Raw genomic sequence first — 20,247 nt, forward strand, 5'->3', positions numbered from 1 at the left:
TTGCATGCATAAGCTATGCAGTAGATGGTGTCTGTTGTGTATATCTGCTGCAGGGGGAGCCAAACGCACACACAGTCGTACAGTACTGTACATACAGACTTGGACAAATACACTCACACATACACATCTGGGTCAAAGACGTCCAACATGTCCTTCAGTGCAACGGATACTTTTGCTTACTGTAAATGCAAAAAAAGAGATAAAAAAAAAAAAAAATGTTTGGCTTGGCTTTCATGCATTCACTTTTCAAAATATTGTTTTGAAATGTCATGTTACAGTAACAGTTACAGTAACAGTTCACAGTTACAGTAAGCAAAAGTATCTGTTAGCACTGAAGGACAGTGTCATGTTGGACGTCTTTGACCCACCTGTGCTTCACGTGATGTTAAGAAAGGTCACCCCGTGGCTTTGGCCAAGTGGCCCAATTGCCACGACTCTGACTGCACTTGTTTCTTTCTGTTTCAGATGGTGGTCATCAGTGACCCCCATATTAAGGTGGACCCTGATTGGCCGTTCTACTGTGAGGCGAGGGATCGTGGACATTTTGTGTGTGCCGCAGGAAAAGGCGGAGGCAACTACAAAGGCGATTGCTGGCCAGGTCTACCACCTTTTATATATGTAACTTTCCCAGGCATTCGTTTGTATCAAGGTTAAAGTGATACTGTCCCATTTTTGGAAATAAGCTTATTTTACACCTCCCCTTGAGTTAAATAATAGGGTTCTACCGTTCTCCTGTACTTTCAACCATTCTCGGGGTATGGCAGTGCAAATTTGTTAACTGTTAACTTGGAGGTAAAATTTGCACTGTCATAACTAGAAAACGGTTGAAAGTACAGGAGAACGGTAAAACCCTATTATTTAACTCAAGGGAAGGTGTAAAATAAGCTTATTTCCAAAAATGGGACAGTATCACTTTAAGGCCGGGGGCATGCTTATTGTGTGCCTGAATATAATGACCACATGCACTTACTTGTTTCATGATGACTGGGGCAGGAGGTATCATCTAGTTAGTACCTCTAGTACCAGGTATCATCCAGATAGCCAACGGGGCTCTCATTCAGGGCTCTACGCTTAGCTTTTTCATTAGGAGCACCTGTGCCCCTAAGTGAAAAAATGTAGGGGCACAGATACAAATTTAGGAGCACAGTGAGTTTTTGTGACGCAGCTTCATTATGAACACACAGATACTGAGAATATACTCTTTCCACACACAAATACACATTCTAGAGGGGTAGGCCTACAATTAAAATCACTTCGGGCCACTTTTCCAAATTCCTCCCAGTAAAAGGCAGATTTTTTACAAGAGAGACCAGAGAGGCAATTACACTTCTGTTCTGAAAATACAATGATTCGCATATGGGTATGCTATGTAGTCTATGAGGCTATGATTAGCCTACCTCATTAATGTTTTCCACCATTGTTTGACTCTACCGCAACTTCAACATGGAAGTTTGGAAGATCGCCCCTCGAGGATTTGTCAATATTTCACCGATCGCACGCTTCTGCGTACCTTGTGTCAAGTGTTCTCCTGTGCGAAAAAAATTGACATAAAGTACGCATGGCAGCGCTTTTGTGCCCACACACGCATATCCTGCAACAAGCATATCCCGGGCCTAAAACAGTACATTTTTAAAATGCTGTATACTTTGTCTTTGACTGAGGAAAATGCAACAACATCTGTGCTTCATTCCAAATTTGCCACATGAATTATTAGAAGACATGCAACATGCATGCAACAAAGGCAAAAACTAGCATGGCGTTAAAGTCCAACTTCATAAAATTATAGCAAGACTACAAAGTACCACCCAGTGGAGAGTGAAAGTTTTCTGACCCACACATCAACACCACCTTGCACTTTTCCACCGTTTGGTTTTCATTTATTGTTCATCTCATCCCACAGGTGAGTCCAGTTACCTAGACTTCACCTGTCCCCAGACAAGGTCCTGGTATGCCAGATGTTTTTCCCTGGACAAGTACAAAGTGAGTCTTTTCTTAGAACAACCATGAATGTTCCTTCAGTTCTAGACAAGAAAGCTCCCACACGCTGTCGATATTTGCAGCATTTAATATCAACGTTTTGGTCTATTAAACTGCTTCAAGCAATTGCTCAGAATTATATGCGGGAGTTTTCTTGCCTCTAACGTTGGTGACCTAGGGATTCCTTTCCAACATACCTGGCCAAAGGAGGTGTGCAAGAATACTGAACAAAAAAAAACATTTCTTTCAGTTCTTCCAGCTCAAACTAGTACCTCGTCATAGTCACAGCACACTTGTTTGTGTATCAGGGTTCGACAGAATCTCTGTTTGTCTGGATCGACATGAACGAGCCTTCAGTTTTTGACGGCCCCGAGCAGACGATGCCCAAAAATGCACTGCATCATGGTGGCTGGGAACATCGCGACCTGCACAACCTCTACGGATTTTACCAGGTGGGTGGTAGGGAACTGTACAATTTGGTATTTGGTATTTTATTAGGATCCCCATTAGCTGATGTAACCCATCTGCCACTCTTCCTGGGGTCCACACAAAACATATAACAGACAAGACATAAACATACAGTACTACAGATATGAATAAACACAATCTCTACAGATTTTACCAAGTGGGTAGTGGACTCTGCACAATCTCTACAGATTTTACCAAGTGGGTAGTAGGGAACTGTGCAATCAGAGGGAGTATCTACTGTATGGTGGTGTGATGGAGTGACCATCACTAGGGTTGTGGGTGTGTTCTGACTAACATGCCAACAAGCCTGGCTCTTTGGTGTAGCGGTCAGAGCCACGGTTTACTACCCCAGTAGGTCTGGGTTTGAGTCCCAGCTGGGCAACTCTACTCCCCTTCGCTACAGGTGGGTAGGTGGGTAGGTGGGTAGTTGGTACCTACACAATCTCCATGGCCTGGTGGGCAAAAAAAATCTCTGCAGCTTTATAAGGTGGAATTTCAGCACCTACACAATCTCTATGGCCAGGTCAGGTTAGGTGGGTGGTAGTAACGCGCCATCTAGTTGTATATCAGGATCGCAGGGTGGGATTTTCCACCTATTCCACTTCTTCCTCCCAGGGGGGCAGGATTTGGCTGGTTAGCTTCGCCGATTAGCAAGGCACTTCCTCGTTCGCCTTTTCCACAAATTCTCTTTTCCGACCCCACTTATGATTGGTGGGTGAGCGAGTTTAGTGTTGGGCACACATACCTATACAGGTGTGTGGTTGGGCACCTCCATGCATCCAATGCCTGTCTTCCATATATCTTTCTGGTCAATCGTAAGTCAGTCATTAACGTGGCGCTTAATTGGCTGAGTAAATTGTCGGCGGAAACGACTCCATCTTTGTAGCTGAAAAAATCGTTACATTTTGGCTGAATTAACTAGCCTAGCATTTCCCATTGAAATGACTGGAGGCGGGACTTATTCACCTCTCTTCTTATTCACGTTCTCCAGTTCTTATACTACCTCCACTTCTTCCACCTGTTGTTCTCAGCTGTGTCAGGGGTCGAGCTCAATGTGAGTGGCCGAAGTGGCGCATCAGTGAAGATGACGGACAGATTGTTTATCCAATCACATGGCAGGAGTTTTGATAAGGAGCATCATTTGAAAACGTGCCGGTTGTGGGTAATGCCCAGATGGTATCGTGAAGACTAAATATAACAGCCAAGGTGGAAGGCTAGGCACGTGAACAAGCTCTATGGGTTTTACCAGAGGAGTGGTCGGGGACTGTACAATACAATCTCTTCAGCCAGGTGGGTGCAAGCTCCACATCACCATACCGTTCATTGAAAGGAACGCCTCAAGGGGGTGCTGTTGCACACTGTGCTGATACACCATACCACATATGGGCAACATTGCCTAGGGGCACTTGGGTTCAAATCTGCCTGAGTCAGGCATGTGTACCGATGGGCAACTTGCAGTGTTGCAGTAGCACAGTGTCCTTGCACAGTGCACCGCAGCCACCTGCTGATGCAGTACCCCTGATGTTTGTTGTTGTTATTGTTTTGAGCTCTCGTGTTCTCTCTCTTCCTCCTCCAGCATATGGCCACAGTGGACGGACTGGTGACCCGCTCGGAGGGAAAGGAGAGGCCCTTTGTCCTGTCACGATCCTTCTTTGCAGGATCCCAGAGATTTGGTAAGAAAGAAAAGAAAAAACACCCAGCAACCGCAAATGTACAGTATGTATGTGGGTAGATGACGGATAGGCAGCAAAAAACATTTTTTTCACAAAACATTGTTTATGAGGGAAAAAAGTATATGTCTACGTAGTGCAGCAATTAATCTTTCAAAAAATCCAAGTGGTCACAATGTTGGTCTATTCATTGATTATTTATTTACGTTGATAAAGCAATTTGCTGAAAATATGTCCTTTGGTGTGACGTTAAGAAATAAATATATTAACTAATGTAGAAATGGCTTGATGGAGTTTTATGAACATTGTTACACTCTTCATATTTATTGCAATTTTTTTAAGTCTTAATTTAATGAGAAATTACCATTTAAGTATTTTTTTTCCCATTAGATGTGAGATTATTAGAAACCTTCGGGGAAAAACAGGGATATCTTTCTTTTAAATGTTCAAAATTGTCCGAATTTATACTAACTTTTCAGGGACGATAATTTGTTCTTCCCTAATGCTATATTCAGTGTTTATCAAACATATTGTTTAGCTCAAACAAATATTTGAACGTTTAAAACATGTCACACCGTAGGACATTCATGTCACGCTAAAGGACAGAAATGCAAAACTGAGCCAGAAACAAATATATCAACATGATTATTTTGTCTTTTGATCATAATATAATGTTGTAGTCAATATGGACCTACACTTTACACTTATAAGTCTTTGAATCGTCAATTATCAGCCTATCGTAACTCTTAATGACAGCCATGCGGTCATTGAATGTAACCTGCAGAGCTCATAAGACTCATACTGAAGGGTGACCTTGGCATGACCATCACACTTTTGTAGGTATGCTATGACTGTCACACCATTGAACCTGTAGTGTGTAGTGGCCAATGCCTGTTTGGTATCTCAAGCTGGACAGCACATTTATGCTGTATATTGAGCTCTCCACAGCATACTTTATTCATCTATACTCCTCTATATACTCTCTCACTGATCTTTCCTTCACTGTTATCGTTATATTTTATGGTTTCAAAGCACCATTAATGACATTTTATATCATTTGACAGTATCTAAAATCAACAGCAAATATTCATCAACAATGCATCAAAGTATAAATTCCAAAGGCCAATAAAGGAATAAGTAATTTGAATACACACTATTTATCTAGTCAAACAACAAAACAAAAAAATATGTACTACCAGTTGTTTTAAAAGCTATTTCTCAAATATCTAGTCCATTGGTGTGACCTGTTTGTCCTTTGGTGTGATACTCCAAAGTGTCACACCATAGGACTTTTACCATCACACCATAGGACTTTTGAGCTTTTGAGTTAATTTAAAGCCATGTCGATGCCAACTGAAATACAATTTCACCTTTAGTAAGATGCATTTTCATACGTCTACATAAGAAAAAAATATGAAAAATATACACTATTGTCAAAATGTATTTTATGGCTGTCACACCAAAGGACTACAAAACTAATACATCTTGTGGTAGCAAAACATAATTGATTGACTGAAGAACTCTGAGAGAAAAATCTAAAATCCACTCTTGCCATTGGCTTCTTAAGGGTCTAAAGTCACAATTTATGTACCTCTGGAGCTTCAACAATAGATAATTATCCACAGAATTAACCAAAAAAATGATGTCACACCACAGGACATTATTTTCTGCGACAAAGTTTCATAAGTCCATACGGTCTCAGAAAAACAGGAAAAAAATTAAGCATTGCCACTTGCTAAAATACACACCTTGAAAAAAATGCCAGGGTTGTTTAGACAAATGACTGAGCTTTGATTATTTATTTAAAAATGTTTTAATATGGAGAACCAGGCTTGCCTCAGTCACACCATAGGACAAATGTGACATTTGACTCAAAATTAAGTATACTTATTTAAGCTCTGGATTTATTACACATTACTTTTTCACAACGACATTAGTTTAATCATTTAAAGCATTCACAATTTTGAAAGCATGAATTTACTTAATTTTAAGAGCCTGCGACAGCAAAATTTACACGTCACGTCATCTACCCATGTACAGTATATGCGGTATGTTTATTGCCAGGTGAGAAGAATGAGTGCAGAAGTATATGTGCATGCATATTTGTTTTGATGTATTCCAATTTCTTACACATAGTGTGCAGAATCTCATAGGCTTGGAGTTTCTTTTTTTTTACTTTCTTTTTTATGAATTATTTACATCCAGATACAAAGTTACAAGCATTAAAAAAGACAAACAACAAAATAAAAAACAAAATATAACAGCTTAATGAGTTCATCGTCTTCATTTTTTTCAAGTCTATTCATCTATCATTTGTTCAGTGGTATCATCTTTGTTTTTGTACCAGAGCCATTTCTCCCATTTCCTTCCAAATAGTTCCTCCCGCATTTTTCAAACAATGTGAGAACTTTTCCATGCCATATATCTCTTCCACTATACTAGGCCAATCATCTGGAGTTGGGGGGTCCAGGCTTGGAGTTTCACCAAAAAAACATGCATAGCAACCTGACGTTTGTGTCTCCACGTGTGTGTTGATTTATCGCCCGTCCTGTGTGTTGTTTTGGTTGCCGTAGGTGCAATATGGACAGGAGACACAGAGGCCACGTGGGATCACTTGAAGTTCTCCATCCCGATGCTGCTGTCCTTAAGTCTGGCAGGGATCGCCTTTTGTGGAGGTGGGGAGTAGCACAAGACTGGGGTGAATTTCTCAAAACCATAGTTGCTTACTACATTAGCTACTTTGTTGTTTTCAATGCATTTTCCCATTGGCAATAGGGATAGCACAAACCGCACCGAAAACCGAAACCGTACAATTCACACACATACCGAACCGAACCGTGCAATCCATCGCAAACCGCAATTCATGTACTGCCCAGAAAAATATGTAAAACATATTCTAGACAGATCTAGAACAGATTCTAGGAGTACCTTATCCAGTCTCTCTGATTAAAACATTAGCGTATAAGACCAAATCAGAGGATGACACAATTAAAATCACACCATTTTCACATTATAAGCCTATACAAACCATATGTAGGATATTTAGTGATAAGTCCGATTCTATTAGCCAGTGCACTATTTATCATGAACTTAAAAAAAAGAACCGTAGAGAACCGAAAACCGTGACCTTGACACCGTGATATGAACCGAACCGTGAATTTTGTGAATCGTACCACCCCTAATTGGCAACTACCGAAGTTGCTAACTGGTTAGCAATTACGCTTTCGGGAAACACACCCATGATTTTTTTGTTTCATCTTTACACTTCATTATTCACATCTTTAAAGGGTGATCCAACAGTATGTTTGGAAAGGATGTGAGATTCATTTCTAAAGTAGTGTTAAACAGATATTTCTGTTTAGAAAAGTTTAAAGTGAACACCATCACCATGTATGTAGCCTTTCTGTGTAGATGGGCCTGGCTTCATGGGCTCATTCAGTGTTTGCTTAACCCTGATGGTTAAAGCACCTGCAAAAAACGGCTGCTGAATGCCTAAGCCCTTGTTGGGAAAGTTGCCCTCAGCCTATAAAAACCTAAGTATCTCAGCCTCTGATGCACTTAAAAACATGAAATAAGTTGCATTTCAAATCCTAAGACCTTCATTTTTCATTAGAATGTGCTCATTCAGCTGTAACACATTCCCACATTTTTATTAAAAAAGCTAAAATCTCAACAGCCTGAACGCAGCGTATGCATGTTGCTCCAGGCATCAAAGCTCAAACAATATATACGAGTCATCAGGCTAAAATGGGTTAGACTCAACGACATCGTAACAACATTGCTTAAAGGGACACTGTGTGAGATTTTTAGTTGTTTATTTCCAAGATTCATGCTGCCCATTCACTAATGTTACCTTTTTCATGAATACTTATCACCACCATCAAATTCTAAGTATTTATTATGACTGGAAAAATTGCACTTTTCATACATGAAAAGGGGGATCTTCTTCATGGTCCGCCATTTTGAATTTCCAAAAATAGCCATTTTTAGCTGCAAAAATGACTCTACTTGGGCCATACTAGAAAATATGTGTTTATTACTCAGTAAACTTTCATGTAAAGATCAAATTTGGCATTAGGCAGCCCAGTTTCAATGAGTTGCAGTATCTTTTTTGACCATTTCCTGCGCAGTGTCCCTTTAAGTAACAAATTAAGACTGTTTTATTACAATTTTGGTGACAGCAATGTTATAATAGGCTCTTTCTTCACTTTTCAAGTTTGATTAGTCTGACCAGGCATTTACATCAACTCCTCTGTCCCTCAGCCAGTGTGGGGGGCTTTGCCAAGGACACGGAGCCGAAGCTGCACCAGGCGGACGCCCCACAGCCCTGCTAGAATACTGGCATTTTTTATGAACAGAGATGTTTCAATGTTAAATATGGAAGACTGCTAGTGCTGCGTGATGCACAAAATTGTAGAATATCATTAAGTTTTTTTTAGGGCTGGGACTCGATTAAAATTTTTATTCGAATTAATCTATAGGCTTTGAAATTAATTAATCGAATTAATGGCATTTTAATCGCATTTAAATATCTGACTTGAGAACAGTAAAAAGTTTTTTTTTTTCACATGGATTTTGTATAATGACAATAAATAAGCTTAATCTAAAAATTTTGTTTATTTTTAAAAGAAGAGAGAACTCTTCTCAGTTTCAGCAGGCTGTTTACCATCAGGCATAATATTGCCATCCACTGGTCTAATCCAGAACTATCATAGCTATATAATAGTGCGATTAAAATGAGTTAAGTGTTTTAATCGCGTTAATTTTTGTGTGATTAATTAATCGAAATTAATGCATTAATGTCGCAGCCCTAGTTTTTTTGATATGTTTTTGAACGTCCTTCCTCAGCTGACGTGGGGGGTTTTGCCAAGGACCCAGAGCCGGAGCTGCTGGTCCGCTGGTACCAGGCGGGGGCCCTGCAGCCCTTCTTCAGGGGCCACGCGGACAAGAAGACCAAGCGCCGCGAGCCCTGGCTCTTCGGGGACGCCAACACGGCCCTCATCCGCTCGGCCATCCAGCAGCGCTACCGCCTCCTGCCCTACTGGTACACCCTCTTCCACCAGGCTCACACCCTCGCCCTGCCACCTATCAGGTAGGTACACCCTCTTCCACCAGGCTCACACCCTCGCCCTGCCACCTATCAGGTAGGTACACCCTCTTCCACCAGACACACACCCTCGCCCTGCCACCTTTCAGGTAGGTACACCCTCTCTCACCCTCGCCCTGCCCCCTATCAGGTAGGTACACCCTCTTCCACCAGGCTCGCACCCTCGCCCTGCCACCTATCAGGTAGGTACACCCTCTTCCACCAGGCTCACACCCTCGCCCTGCCACCTATCAGGTAGGTACACCCTCTCTCACCCTCGCCCTGCCCCCTATCAGGTAGGTACACCCTCTTCCATCAGGCACACACCCTCGCCCTGCCACCTATGTACACCCTCTTTTCTCTGGGAAAATCAACTACATGCTTCGTGGTGCCGCTACGATATAGCCTCATTTTTCGTAATTGGGCAACACGCGCTGTCGTCGAGAGAGGGTGAGAGAGAGCGAGTGAGAGAGAGCGAGTGAGAGAGAGAGACCACCCGAGCAGCGTGCGTGCATTCCGGGAGGGGAGCGCTGTCGTTATATCAGCTTCATGCCATGTCTCCCTTCCTCCAACATTATCCCTAACCTTAACCCTAAACCTAACCCTAACCCTAACCTTAACCCTAACCTTAACCCTAACCCTAAACTTAACCCTAAACTTAACCGTAAATCACTTGTTTGAAATGTTTGATTACCGTCGTTTCCAGTTAGCCTTCAGTCGCGCTTGATTGTTGACGTCCGTCCGCATTATTCTTCCCCCCAGAACCAAACTACCCCAATTGTCAGTTCCCCCTTTCGTCGCCCAACCACGAGAAACGAGGCTATTTGTAAAGGCACCACGCGGCTTAAAGTTGATTTTTTTCTGTTTTTCTCGTAAAGACTTCACGAATGGCGAGTTACTGTTGCTCTTTCATACTCTTGCAGGTAGGCCCCACACAACAGTCTGTGCAGTGTCCATGCCATCAGAGCTTTGTGTATCTACCGTAGTAGCCGTAACCAAATGTGTCGGGATTCTGCTGCTTTGTTTGCTTTGAATAAAACATGCATGTAACATGATGTTTTTTACACTTTCTTTCCCATTTTTGATAGAAGATGAAGTGTTTTGTCACTATTATACCTCATTGCAAAACCAATGTTATGCTTTTTTAGACCATTGTGGGTGGAGTTCCCAGGAGAAGAGAGCACGTTCAGTGTGGACCATGAGTACATGATCGGTAAGTAGAGTGGACATTACATTACATGCACTACAACTGATAACAGTGAATAGAGCTTGAAAGTCCCGCCCCTTAGTTCCGCATTTCACGGGACCTAAGCTGACCATCTAACAACATGGTAGCGAGTAAATATCTTCTGATCTCTGTCATTATATGCGCTGGGCTACAAATATGCTGTTTAAGAGGCTAGATATAGATTATTCATGCAGAAGTAGTATTGTTTTGTTCCGAGGCCGTCTGCATGCAAAATGTGAAGAAACACAGCTTTCTAAAAAGTTTGAGGCTTCGTACGAAAAATTAAACAAAAATATCAGAAACAACATAAGTTGAGCTCGTAGCACAACTCGAAGGGGATCGAAATATCATTTTAATACAGCCATTGGATTACATGCTACGATTTTCGGCTAAAAACGCTGTTGAGGTCCCATGAAATCGGGGGAAGTGACGTCACTTTCAAGCTCTATTACACTGCCCTCCAAAGGCAAAGTGCAGTAATTACACCAACACTGAAACGGAGAAAAATGCCTACGAATGTTTTGGAATTAGGATGGATATTGTAGTTCAAATTTGACATGGCAATATCTCTTGAAGTGATATCGTCCCATTTTTGGAAATAAGTTTATTTTAGACCTTCCCTTGAGTTAAATAATAGGGTTTTACCGTCCTGTACTTTCAACCGTTTTCTAGTTATGACATGTGCAAATTTAAAATTAGTGCAAATTTTACCTCCAAGCTAACAGTTAACATTGAGTCCCATGAGACCAGTTTGCCGCGAGCTGGTCTCATAGGACTCAATGTTAACTGCTAGCATAGAGTTAAAATTTGCACTGCCATACTCAGCGAACGGTTGAAAGTACAGGAGAACGGTAAAACCCTATTATTTAACTCAAGGGGAGGTGTAAAATAAGCTTATTTCCAAAAATGGGACAATATCACTTCAAGAGATATTGCCATGTCAAATTTGAACTACAATATCCAACCTAATTCCAAAACATTCGTAGGCATTTTTCTGGGACAGTATAACTTTAAACGGGACACATTTGGACCACGAGGCTTTGTCACAAGATAAAGGAGGTGTTACGAAGACCAGTTTCAGTTAGCTACTGCATTTTGCCTTTGTAAGGCAGTATACAAAAATGCTTATACCGTGAGGTTGTGACCATGAGCTTTATGTTTTACCCTGATAGGCAGTGCGCTGCTTGCGTGTCCTGTGACTGCTCCTGGAGTTTCAGAAGTCATGGTCTTCCTCCCAGGTCGCAACGAGGTGAGACGACTTGTGTCACCCACAGACACCAGGGTCAAAGACGTCCAACGTGACACTGTCCTTCAGTGCTAACAGATGATTTTGCTTACTGTAACTGTGAAAAACATGACATTTCAAAACATTTTTTTGAAAAGTGAATGCATGAAAGCCAAGCCAAAAAAAATAATTTCAAAACAATCTCTTTTTTTGCATTTACAGTAAGCAAAAGTATCCGTTGCACTGAAGGACATGTTGGACGTCTTTGACCCACCAACAGAGTTGTATAAAGTACAAATGTAATTACAACACTAGTGGTATGATATTACATGGTTTTAACGTTGTAATATCATACTACTAGTGTTGTAATTACACTTGTAAGAGCACCAAGAAGAGTTATAAAGATTTATAAAGGCCTGATTTTGGCTGGAAGTAAAATAACTGTGTGTGTGTGTGTGTTTGTGTGTGTGTGTGTGTGTGTGTGTGTGTGTGTGTGTGTGTGTGTGTGTGTGTGTGTGTGTGTGTGTGTGTGTGTGTGTGTGTGTGTGCTTGTGTGCGTGCGTGCGTGCGTGTGCGTGTGTGTGTGTGCGCATGTGCGTGCGCTTGTGCTTTTTTTTAGCTGTGGTATGATATCGTCTCTGCTGAAACATATGAAGGAGATAGAAACTTGATGTACCCCCTGACACTGGAGAACGTACGTTTTTAAAAAAAAGTATTTTATCTATTCTATGCAGCCAAAATCTGTCAATGCAACGTACAATATATTTGTTTTCTTATGTGTCTCTCTTTCCCCCTCTCTCTTCCTTTCTGTCATTCTCTGCTCTCTTTCGTATTCACTCTCTTGGTCAAGTGCAAAGAAATCCCGCACACTGTCCATTCCACTAACAAACTTTAATACAACGTTTCGGTCATCCGACCTTCAGGTAAAGTTACCTAGGTTACCTTAGGTAACTTTACCTGAAGAAGCTCGGATGACCGAAACGTTGTATTAAAGTTTGTTGGTGGAATGGACAGTGTGCGGGATTTCTTTGCACTTGACTGACAACCCCGCTGGGATAACATCCTACGCACCTGCCCAACTACAGAGGTGTGCAAAAGCGTCTTTATTGAATGTATTCACTCTCTTCCCACCCTTCTTTCTCCTTCTCCATTCCTCTCATCTCTGCTATGTGCCTTCTCCCTAGTTTTTCTCTATCCCTCTCTCCTCCTCTCTATCTCTCATGTCTCTTATCCACTCCTCTCACCCTTCTCTTTCCCTCTCTCCGTACATCTCTCTCTCATTTTTTTGTTTCTCTCTGCCCCCCCCCTCTCTCTCTCACACATTTATCTCTTTTCACCCCCCCCCCCTCTCTCTGTCTGTCTGTCTCTCTCTCTCTCTAATCTATCTCTTTCCACCTCTCTCACACGCTCTCTCTCTCTCTCCTGCTCTCTCATGTCTGTTATCCACTGTTCTCACCCTTCTCTGTCCCTCTCTCCATCCATCTCTCTCTTCTTTTTGTTTCTCTCTGCCCCTCTCTCTCTTTCTCTCTCATCTTTCTCTTTCCACCTCTCTCTCCTGTTCTCTTTCTCCTACTCTCTATCTCCTATTCTCTCTCTCTCTCTCTCTCTCTCTCTCTCTCTCTCTCTCTCTCTCTCTCTCTCTCTCTCTCTCTCTCTCTCTCTCTCCCTCTCTCTCCCTCTCTCTCTCTCATCTTTCTCTTTCCACCTCTCTCTCCTGGTCCCTTTATCCTACTCTCTATCTCTATCTCCTATTCTCTCTCTCTCTCTCTCTCTCTCTCTCTCTCTCTCTCTCTCTCATTCTCTCCCTCTCTCTCTCTCTCTCTCATAAATGTTTATTTTTTTTCCACGTTTGTTTATTTATTTATTTAATTTTTCTTTTTAAAATCAGCTCCTAGTGGGCTATGTGTATGTGTATTAACCACATGAATTCTGTAATAAAATATTTTTAAAAGTCTCTCTCTCTCTCTCTCTCTCTCTAACTCTCTCTCTCTCTCTCTCTCTCTCTCTCTCTCTCTCTCTCTCTCTCTCTCTCTGTCTCCCCCCCACCCCCCTCTCCCCTCAGGTGCCAGTGTTCCAGCGAGGTGGCTGGGTGGTGCCCAGGAGAGATGGCTGTGGCTCCTGCTCCGCTGACTACGCTGCTCTGCCCCTGCTGCTCACCGTAGCCCTCGACTCCCAGGTCAGACCCAGACCCAGACTAAGGTTGCCAGATGAGGCTGATGATTTCCAGCCCAAAAAATGCTCAAAACCCGCCTAGAAGCCCAAAATCCCCAAATCCCGCCCAATTCTATTGATTTCTATGGCATAAATTGGGCGGGTTTTTCTGCTAAATGCCATTTTTACCCGCACACGGCCATCCTAAACAGCCCAATTGGGCGGGAAACAGTCCAATCTGGCAACACTGACCCAGACCCAGACCAGGACGCTGAGCACTGCTGATGGGAGCAAACCTGTTTTAATTAATCTACATTTAATTACTTTCAAATTAATTAAAGGATATGGTGCTTGGGTGGTGAGGAGTAGGATAACTGCAGATTATATTCTACCAGATTTATTTGTTCCATATATCGTTATAACCTGGCAGGGATAAAAACATTCTGGAAAAAGAGACAGGTTATTGACTGCTAATATTGAGGGGAGTGCTGAATGTGTAAGTGTGCGTGTGTGTGTGTGTGTGTGTGCGTGCGTACGTGTGTGTGTGTGTGTGTGTGTGTGTGTGTGTGTGTGTGTGTGTGTGTGTGTGTGTGTGTGTGTGTGTGTGTGTGTGCGCGCGCGCGGGCGTACGCGCGCGGGCGTGCATGCATATGTCTGTGAGTGTCTGTGTGTGTGTGTGTGTGTGTGTGTGTGTGTGTGTGTGTGTGTGTGTGTGTGTGTGTGTGAGAGAGTGTGTTCATAAACATGTGACCAGTATGGTTGATATGTCCTGTAATGTTAACTCTGCAGGGCTGTTGATTTGTCCTGTAATAATGTGTCCCCTGGTTGGCTGCGTTGATTTGTCCTGTAATAATGTGTCCCCTGGTTGGCTGTTATGTTGATTTGTCCTGTAATAATGTGTCCCCTGGTTGGCTGATTTGTCCTGTAATAATGTGTCCCCTGGTTGGCTGCGTTGATTTGTCCTGTAATAATGTGTCCCCTGGTTGGCTGTGTTGATTTGTCCTGTAATAATGTGTCCCCTGGTTGGCTGCGTTGATTTGTCCTGTAATAATGTGTCCCCTGGTTGGCTGTTATGTTGATTTGTCCTGTAATAATGTGTCCCCTGGTTGGCTGATTTGTCCTGTAATAATGTGTCCCCTGGTTGGCTGATTTGTCCTGTAATAATGTGTCCCCTGGTTGGCTGATTTGTCCTGTAATAATGTGTCCCCTGGTTGGCTGCGGGCGGGGCCGAGGGACTGCTGATTTGTCCTGTAATAATGTGTCCGCTGTCCTGTCAGGGCGGGGCCGAGGGGCTGCTGTATGAGGATGACGGCCACTCCTTTGACTACCGGGACAAGAGGAGCTACTCCCTCTCCAGGTTCCTCATGAGGCCAGGAGCACTCACATGCAGGTACACATGACACAACTAGTATTACTATTATTATTATTAGATGTCATTATTGAAGCCAGGATCACTCACATGCAGGTACACATTGTTATTGCTATCATTATTGGCAATGTGGGGCAGTCGTGGCCTAGTGGTTAGAGAGTTGCTCTTTCAATCTAGGGGTTACCGATTCGAATCCCCCTGACCTCTCCCTATATATCTCCATCCATGGCTGAAGTGCCTTTGAGCAAGGCACCTAACCCCACATTGCTCCAGGGGCTGTAACCAATAGCCTGAAAAATAATAGTTGTAAGTCGCTTTGAGTAAATGAAATCGTCAGCTAAGTGCAATGTAATGTAAGAATAATTTAATGTTTCCCGCAGCACTTTCTAGCTAAGGCAGCCACCTTGCCAAAGACAGGCCGCCGCCTTGGCAAACGTTCCTCAAAAAAAAAGATGTTACATTTAATTATGTTAATTTTGTCAGAAGAGAGGAGAAAATATTAAACAACCCATTTTTCCATGACGAAGATGTTTGTGCAGTCATAAAACAGTGGTGCCGTCAGACTCTGTGTCTTGCATCAAGTAATACGCAGCAACTTTAAAGGGACACTGTGTGAGATTTTTAGTTGTTTATTTTTAGAACACATGCTGCCCATTCACTAATGTTACCTTTTTCATGAATACTTAGCACCACCATCAAATTCTAAGTATTCATTATGACTGGAAAAATTGCACTTTTGATACGTGAAAAGGGGGATCTTCTCCATGGTCCGCCATTTTGAATTTCCAGAATTAGCCATTATTAGCTGCAAAACTGACTGTACTTGGGCCATACTAGAAAATATTAGTTTATTACTTAGTAAACTTTCATGAAAAGGTCAAATTTGGCAATAGGCAACCCATTTTCAATGAGCAGCATAGATGCAGTACCTTGTTTGACCATTTCCTGCACAGTGTCCCTTTAAATGAGCACAAGAGAGAGAGAGAGAGAGAGAGCAGACTATGTGCACCTGGAACTGTGGTTGTGTGTCCGGTCACGCTTTTTTGCTCTGTAATGTCGAAATGGCCTTTTTGCAGGGCTGTTTTGGGTTTTGATTGAAAAGGTTGAAAATTAGCTATTAACATTGTGAATATGTATTGAAATACTCATTGTGATATAACAATATCAATAGTAATCCTATAGGTTCAATGAGGCTATATCACATCATACACTGTTATTCTATGTGCTTGAGAAAGAAGGAAAATATTATAAAAAGTAACACTGTACATAACTAATTATAAACAGAATAACACTACAGCATTATCTAATGTAATTGATATAAAAATAAGTCACTAATCTAACTGAACATTATTGGTAGATTGGGTTTAGTATGATTGATGATATTGATTCATGGCTTGAAACAGGGTGAAGTTCATATGCTGTATGTATATGCATTTCAAGTTAAGGGAGCAGAAAAAATGAATCATGCACGTATTTGTACACCTAAAAAAATAAACTTTGTGCATTGTGGGCTGTGCCTGGGCCCTATTTATTTATATCATGACCTCTCTGCTTCCTCAGCCTTGTGAGTGAGGGCGCCCTCTTCCTGTCGGGCAGTGTAGTGCAGTCGGTGCACATTCTGGGCATGAGGAAACGTCCAACAGCAGTGACTGCTTATGTCTCAGGTATACCACAGCTCCACACACAAACACACAGATTTTTAGATAGATTTTTTTGAGTCTACACAGGCTCTCAAGTGAAAATCTACAGATCCTGGCCATAGAATTAAAATATTATGAAAAAGTTGATTTATTTCTGTAATTCAATCAGTAATGTTTAACTTGCATGGATTCTAGATGCATTGCCCACATTTTTAACTATTCCAATCATTCGTTTGTTTATTTTTACATATTTTGGCCTTCCAGCTCCAAAAAACATGAATTGAGGAATTCACATTATTAGAATATTGTAATAAAATCACCATTTTCTTCAGAAAAAAATAAAGAACTTCGGGTCACATCAAATCAGTTGAAATTAGGTACTTTCTACATAACATGTCAATTTTCCATTCTTGGTTAGGATTTTCTTTGTCTTAATCACTGTCATGATGCGTTTAACATTGAAGTCAATGGCAATGACACTGCATGGGTGTTATGGAAGCTGTTTTTGTTTGTTTGATCTGGTGACCCACACTTCACTCTTCAATATACCCCGTAGATTTCCATGCCACGTTTTGGTGCTAACTCACCAGTTTAATTTTAACTCACCAGAAATAAAACCCCATTCATTTTCAATGGGGTTTCATTTCTGGTGAGTTCAAATGTCCATAACACTTTTTTTGTCACAATGTACTGTGGTCCATGTCGACATGATAATCTACAAATGCATCGCAATCAAAAGCAGGTGACTTGAATACATTTTCAAAGCGGAGCTACAGTGTGCAGACTTCTACTCTTTCCACTATCAGATACACCTTTGTCCTGCACCTTGCCTCAGAGAGGTGGGATGTGCATTCTCTTGGTCTTAAAGGTACACTGTGCAGGAAATGGTCAAAAAAGGTACTGCAACTATGCTGCTCATTGAAACTAGGCTGCCTATTGCCAACTTTGATCTTTACATTGAAGTTTACTAAGTAATAAACAAATATTTTCTAGTATGGTCCATGTACAGTCATTTTTGCAGCTAAAAATGACTATTTTTGGAAATTCAAAATGGCAGACCAAGTGCAATTTTTCCAGTTAGAAAACTTAGAATTTGATGATGGTGGTACGTATTCATAAAAAAAAGGTAACATTAGTGAATGGGCAGCATGAATTCTGGAATAAACAACAAAAAATCTCACACAGTGTCCCTTTAAGAAAATAATAAAATGTGTGCCTTTCTGTGTCATGTCTCCCAGGTGTCCAAGTTCCGGTGGCGTTCCTGTATGTGCGAGAGCGAGGCACGCTGACGCTGTCTGGCCTCAACCTGGGGGTGGGGAAGGACTGGGAAATCAGGATGCAGTGAAGGGAATCACTTAGGGCTCGCTCGTGCTCAGCTTTCAGTGTTCAGGTACCAATGTAGACTTTCTCGCAAACAAGTCAAACAAGTTCCGGTTTCAAGTAAAGCAGGGAAAACGACTACATAGAAAAAAACTGGGATGTAGGTTTATGTCTGCACTACCAGCGTCAAATGAATTGAATTGAAGGTGTCATATTTTCACATGAAAAAGGTCCATTACCATAGAAACAAACAAACTTCATTGTAGACCTCAGAAGCCGTTTCCACGTAGCAGGGTATTTTTAAATGTGGATATTTTTTTCTCCTGGTCACATTGTTTTTGGCCTTCTGTTTCCACTTGGCAGATTTTTAAAATCCAGATATAAAAAAATAGACTTTAAAAATATCTTATTTAGGGGGATAAAACGCATTTGTTACAATGGAGTATTTGTTTTTATCCACATGTTGTGTTTACACCCAAACAGAATAAAAAATAGCAAGCTTTAAAAATAGCAGGCTACGTGGAAACAGCACCTCAGTTTGATGCATTGCATCATTTTTTACACATAATGTACTGTACATGTATGCCACATTGTGATGTACAAGATGAAGGAAAAAAACATGTACTGTATTTGTTTTAAATGTTGATATTTGAGTTAATGTTGATGTCATTTTACATTACGTTGCATTTTAGGAGATCTTGTTATCCTAAGTCATTTTCTTTAGTATACAAATGTAAGAGGATGTGCCATGAAACCCAGTCCAGGGCTACGTGAATTCAGAAGCTAAAATCTAGTCATCAAAGAAGCAAGAGTCCACACCAGTCCAAACTATACATTATTTCAGGTTTTAAAAAAAATATACAATCATTATCTTACCACAACTAGCAATGTTAAGACTTTTAAAAATTAAATATCAATTAGTAGGCCTATTACAAACCAGCTGGTTCTAATGAATCATTCCAGATCTAGAGTTTGGTTCTAATTGGAAATGTATTACAGGTGATTTAATAATCAGCTATTGGACCTGACTATGGGAAGTTTTGCTAATTAAATCAACAATCATCTAGAATCATAGTGAAGGAGTTAATTTGTGCTAATTAACTACAGTCCGCCTGAATGGTAAATGCCTGAACTAATAGCCATGTGCACATGGGCACTTTTAATCTGATTAAATGCATAAATCCATTAGATATGCATCATGTAAACAGTTGAATAGTGTCATTACATATAAATGGTTTAAATATGTAAACATTTTTATATTAGGTGGTTTAGAATGTCCATAAACACCAATTAAATGAGGAAACTGCCCATGTAAGCAGGCAATTTAAACCGATTATATTTAATTTGTTTTAAACGGATAGTGTCCGTGTATTGTTTTATTGCACTGTTTTTCTTTCTTTCTTTCGCTTCAGTAGCTACTCTTGACACCCTTTCTCAGGGTGATGCACAATGCTAGAACTTACTTACTAGAATAAAAAACTGTAAACTATGCAAGTCAAACAAAACTGTGAATCATGCAAGTCAAATACAGAAGCTGACTTGTGAAACTGATGCATCTTCTGTTTTTGTGACAACCAAGTGCTAAATGTCTTTTCACAAGCCATTGTTGGCCAACAGCTGAAAAACATACAATGGATTTAGGTATTTAGAAAAAGAACGTGAAGGTGTCAGTGTAATGAATGTCTTTTTAAAAGGTGGACTTTTAAAAAAAAAGCTTATGAGTATGTCAGGTCATCGACCTGTGACTCCTACTATGTGTAATAGCCATAGGCTATACCTAACAAAAGCTAACAAGAACTGATGCATCAACCCAAATGTTTTAAGCAATACGTTCCTCCCTCTTGTTCAGTCCGTGTTCATGTGAGGCTCTTTAACAGGCCAAAATTAAATGTTTTTCACCAAATATAATCAGTATGTTGTCATTTTTGTCAGCCCTAGGGTGGCAATCTAGCACAAATCATTTGATTTCTCCCCGCAACAAACCAGCAGATAGCCGAGAGAAGGTTAAGTGGGAATGTTGCAAGGTTTCAATAATGAGTTATTTGGTAGTACTGCCTTATACTGCCTGAAACAAGTGCAACGCTCAATACATCTTTATCTTGTGGAATGTCCA

General features: G+C 41.1%; 1 protein-coding gene across 1 annotated transcript in view; it reads left to right on the forward strand.

The window, feature by feature from the left end:
• The window catches only part of ganc (glucosidase, alpha; neutral C), a 33,523-nt gene extending 13,481 nt beyond the window's left edge, over positions 1-20,042 (forward strand). The window contains exons 12-24 of the mRNA XM_063183713.1: positions 466-598; positions 1,901-1,980; positions 2,286-2,429; positions 4,022-4,118; positions 6,689-6,790; positions 8,964-9,207; positions 10,350-10,414; positions 11,602-11,678; positions 12,274-12,348; positions 13,717-13,830; positions 15,083-15,195; positions 16,735-16,838; positions 18,053-20,042. Of these exons, the coding sequence (XP_063039783.1) occupies positions 466-598; positions 1,901-1,980; positions 2,286-2,429; positions 4,022-4,118; positions 6,689-6,790; positions 8,964-9,207; positions 10,350-10,414; positions 11,602-11,678; positions 12,274-12,348; positions 13,717-13,830; positions 15,083-15,195; positions 16,735-16,838; positions 18,053-18,159 (1,455 nt within the window). The 3' untranslated portion in view covers positions 18,160-20,042. The remainder of the gene's footprint in view (positions 1-465; positions 599-1,900; positions 1,981-2,285; positions 2,430-4,021; positions 4,119-6,688; positions 6,791-8,963; positions 9,208-10,349; positions 10,415-11,601; positions 11,679-12,273; positions 12,349-13,716; positions 13,831-15,082; positions 15,196-16,734; positions 16,839-18,052) is intronic.
• The last annotated feature ends 205 nt before the right edge of the window (positions 20,043-20,247 follow it).

The sequence above is a fragment of the Engraulis encrasicolus genome, chromosome 19, assembly GCF_034702125.1.
Source record: "Engraulis encrasicolus isolate BLACKSEA-1 chromosome 19, IST_EnEncr_1.0, whole genome shotgun sequence".
Lineage (NCBI taxonomy): Eukaryota > Metazoa > Chordata > Actinopteri > Clupeiformes > Engraulidae > Engraulis > Engraulis encrasicolus.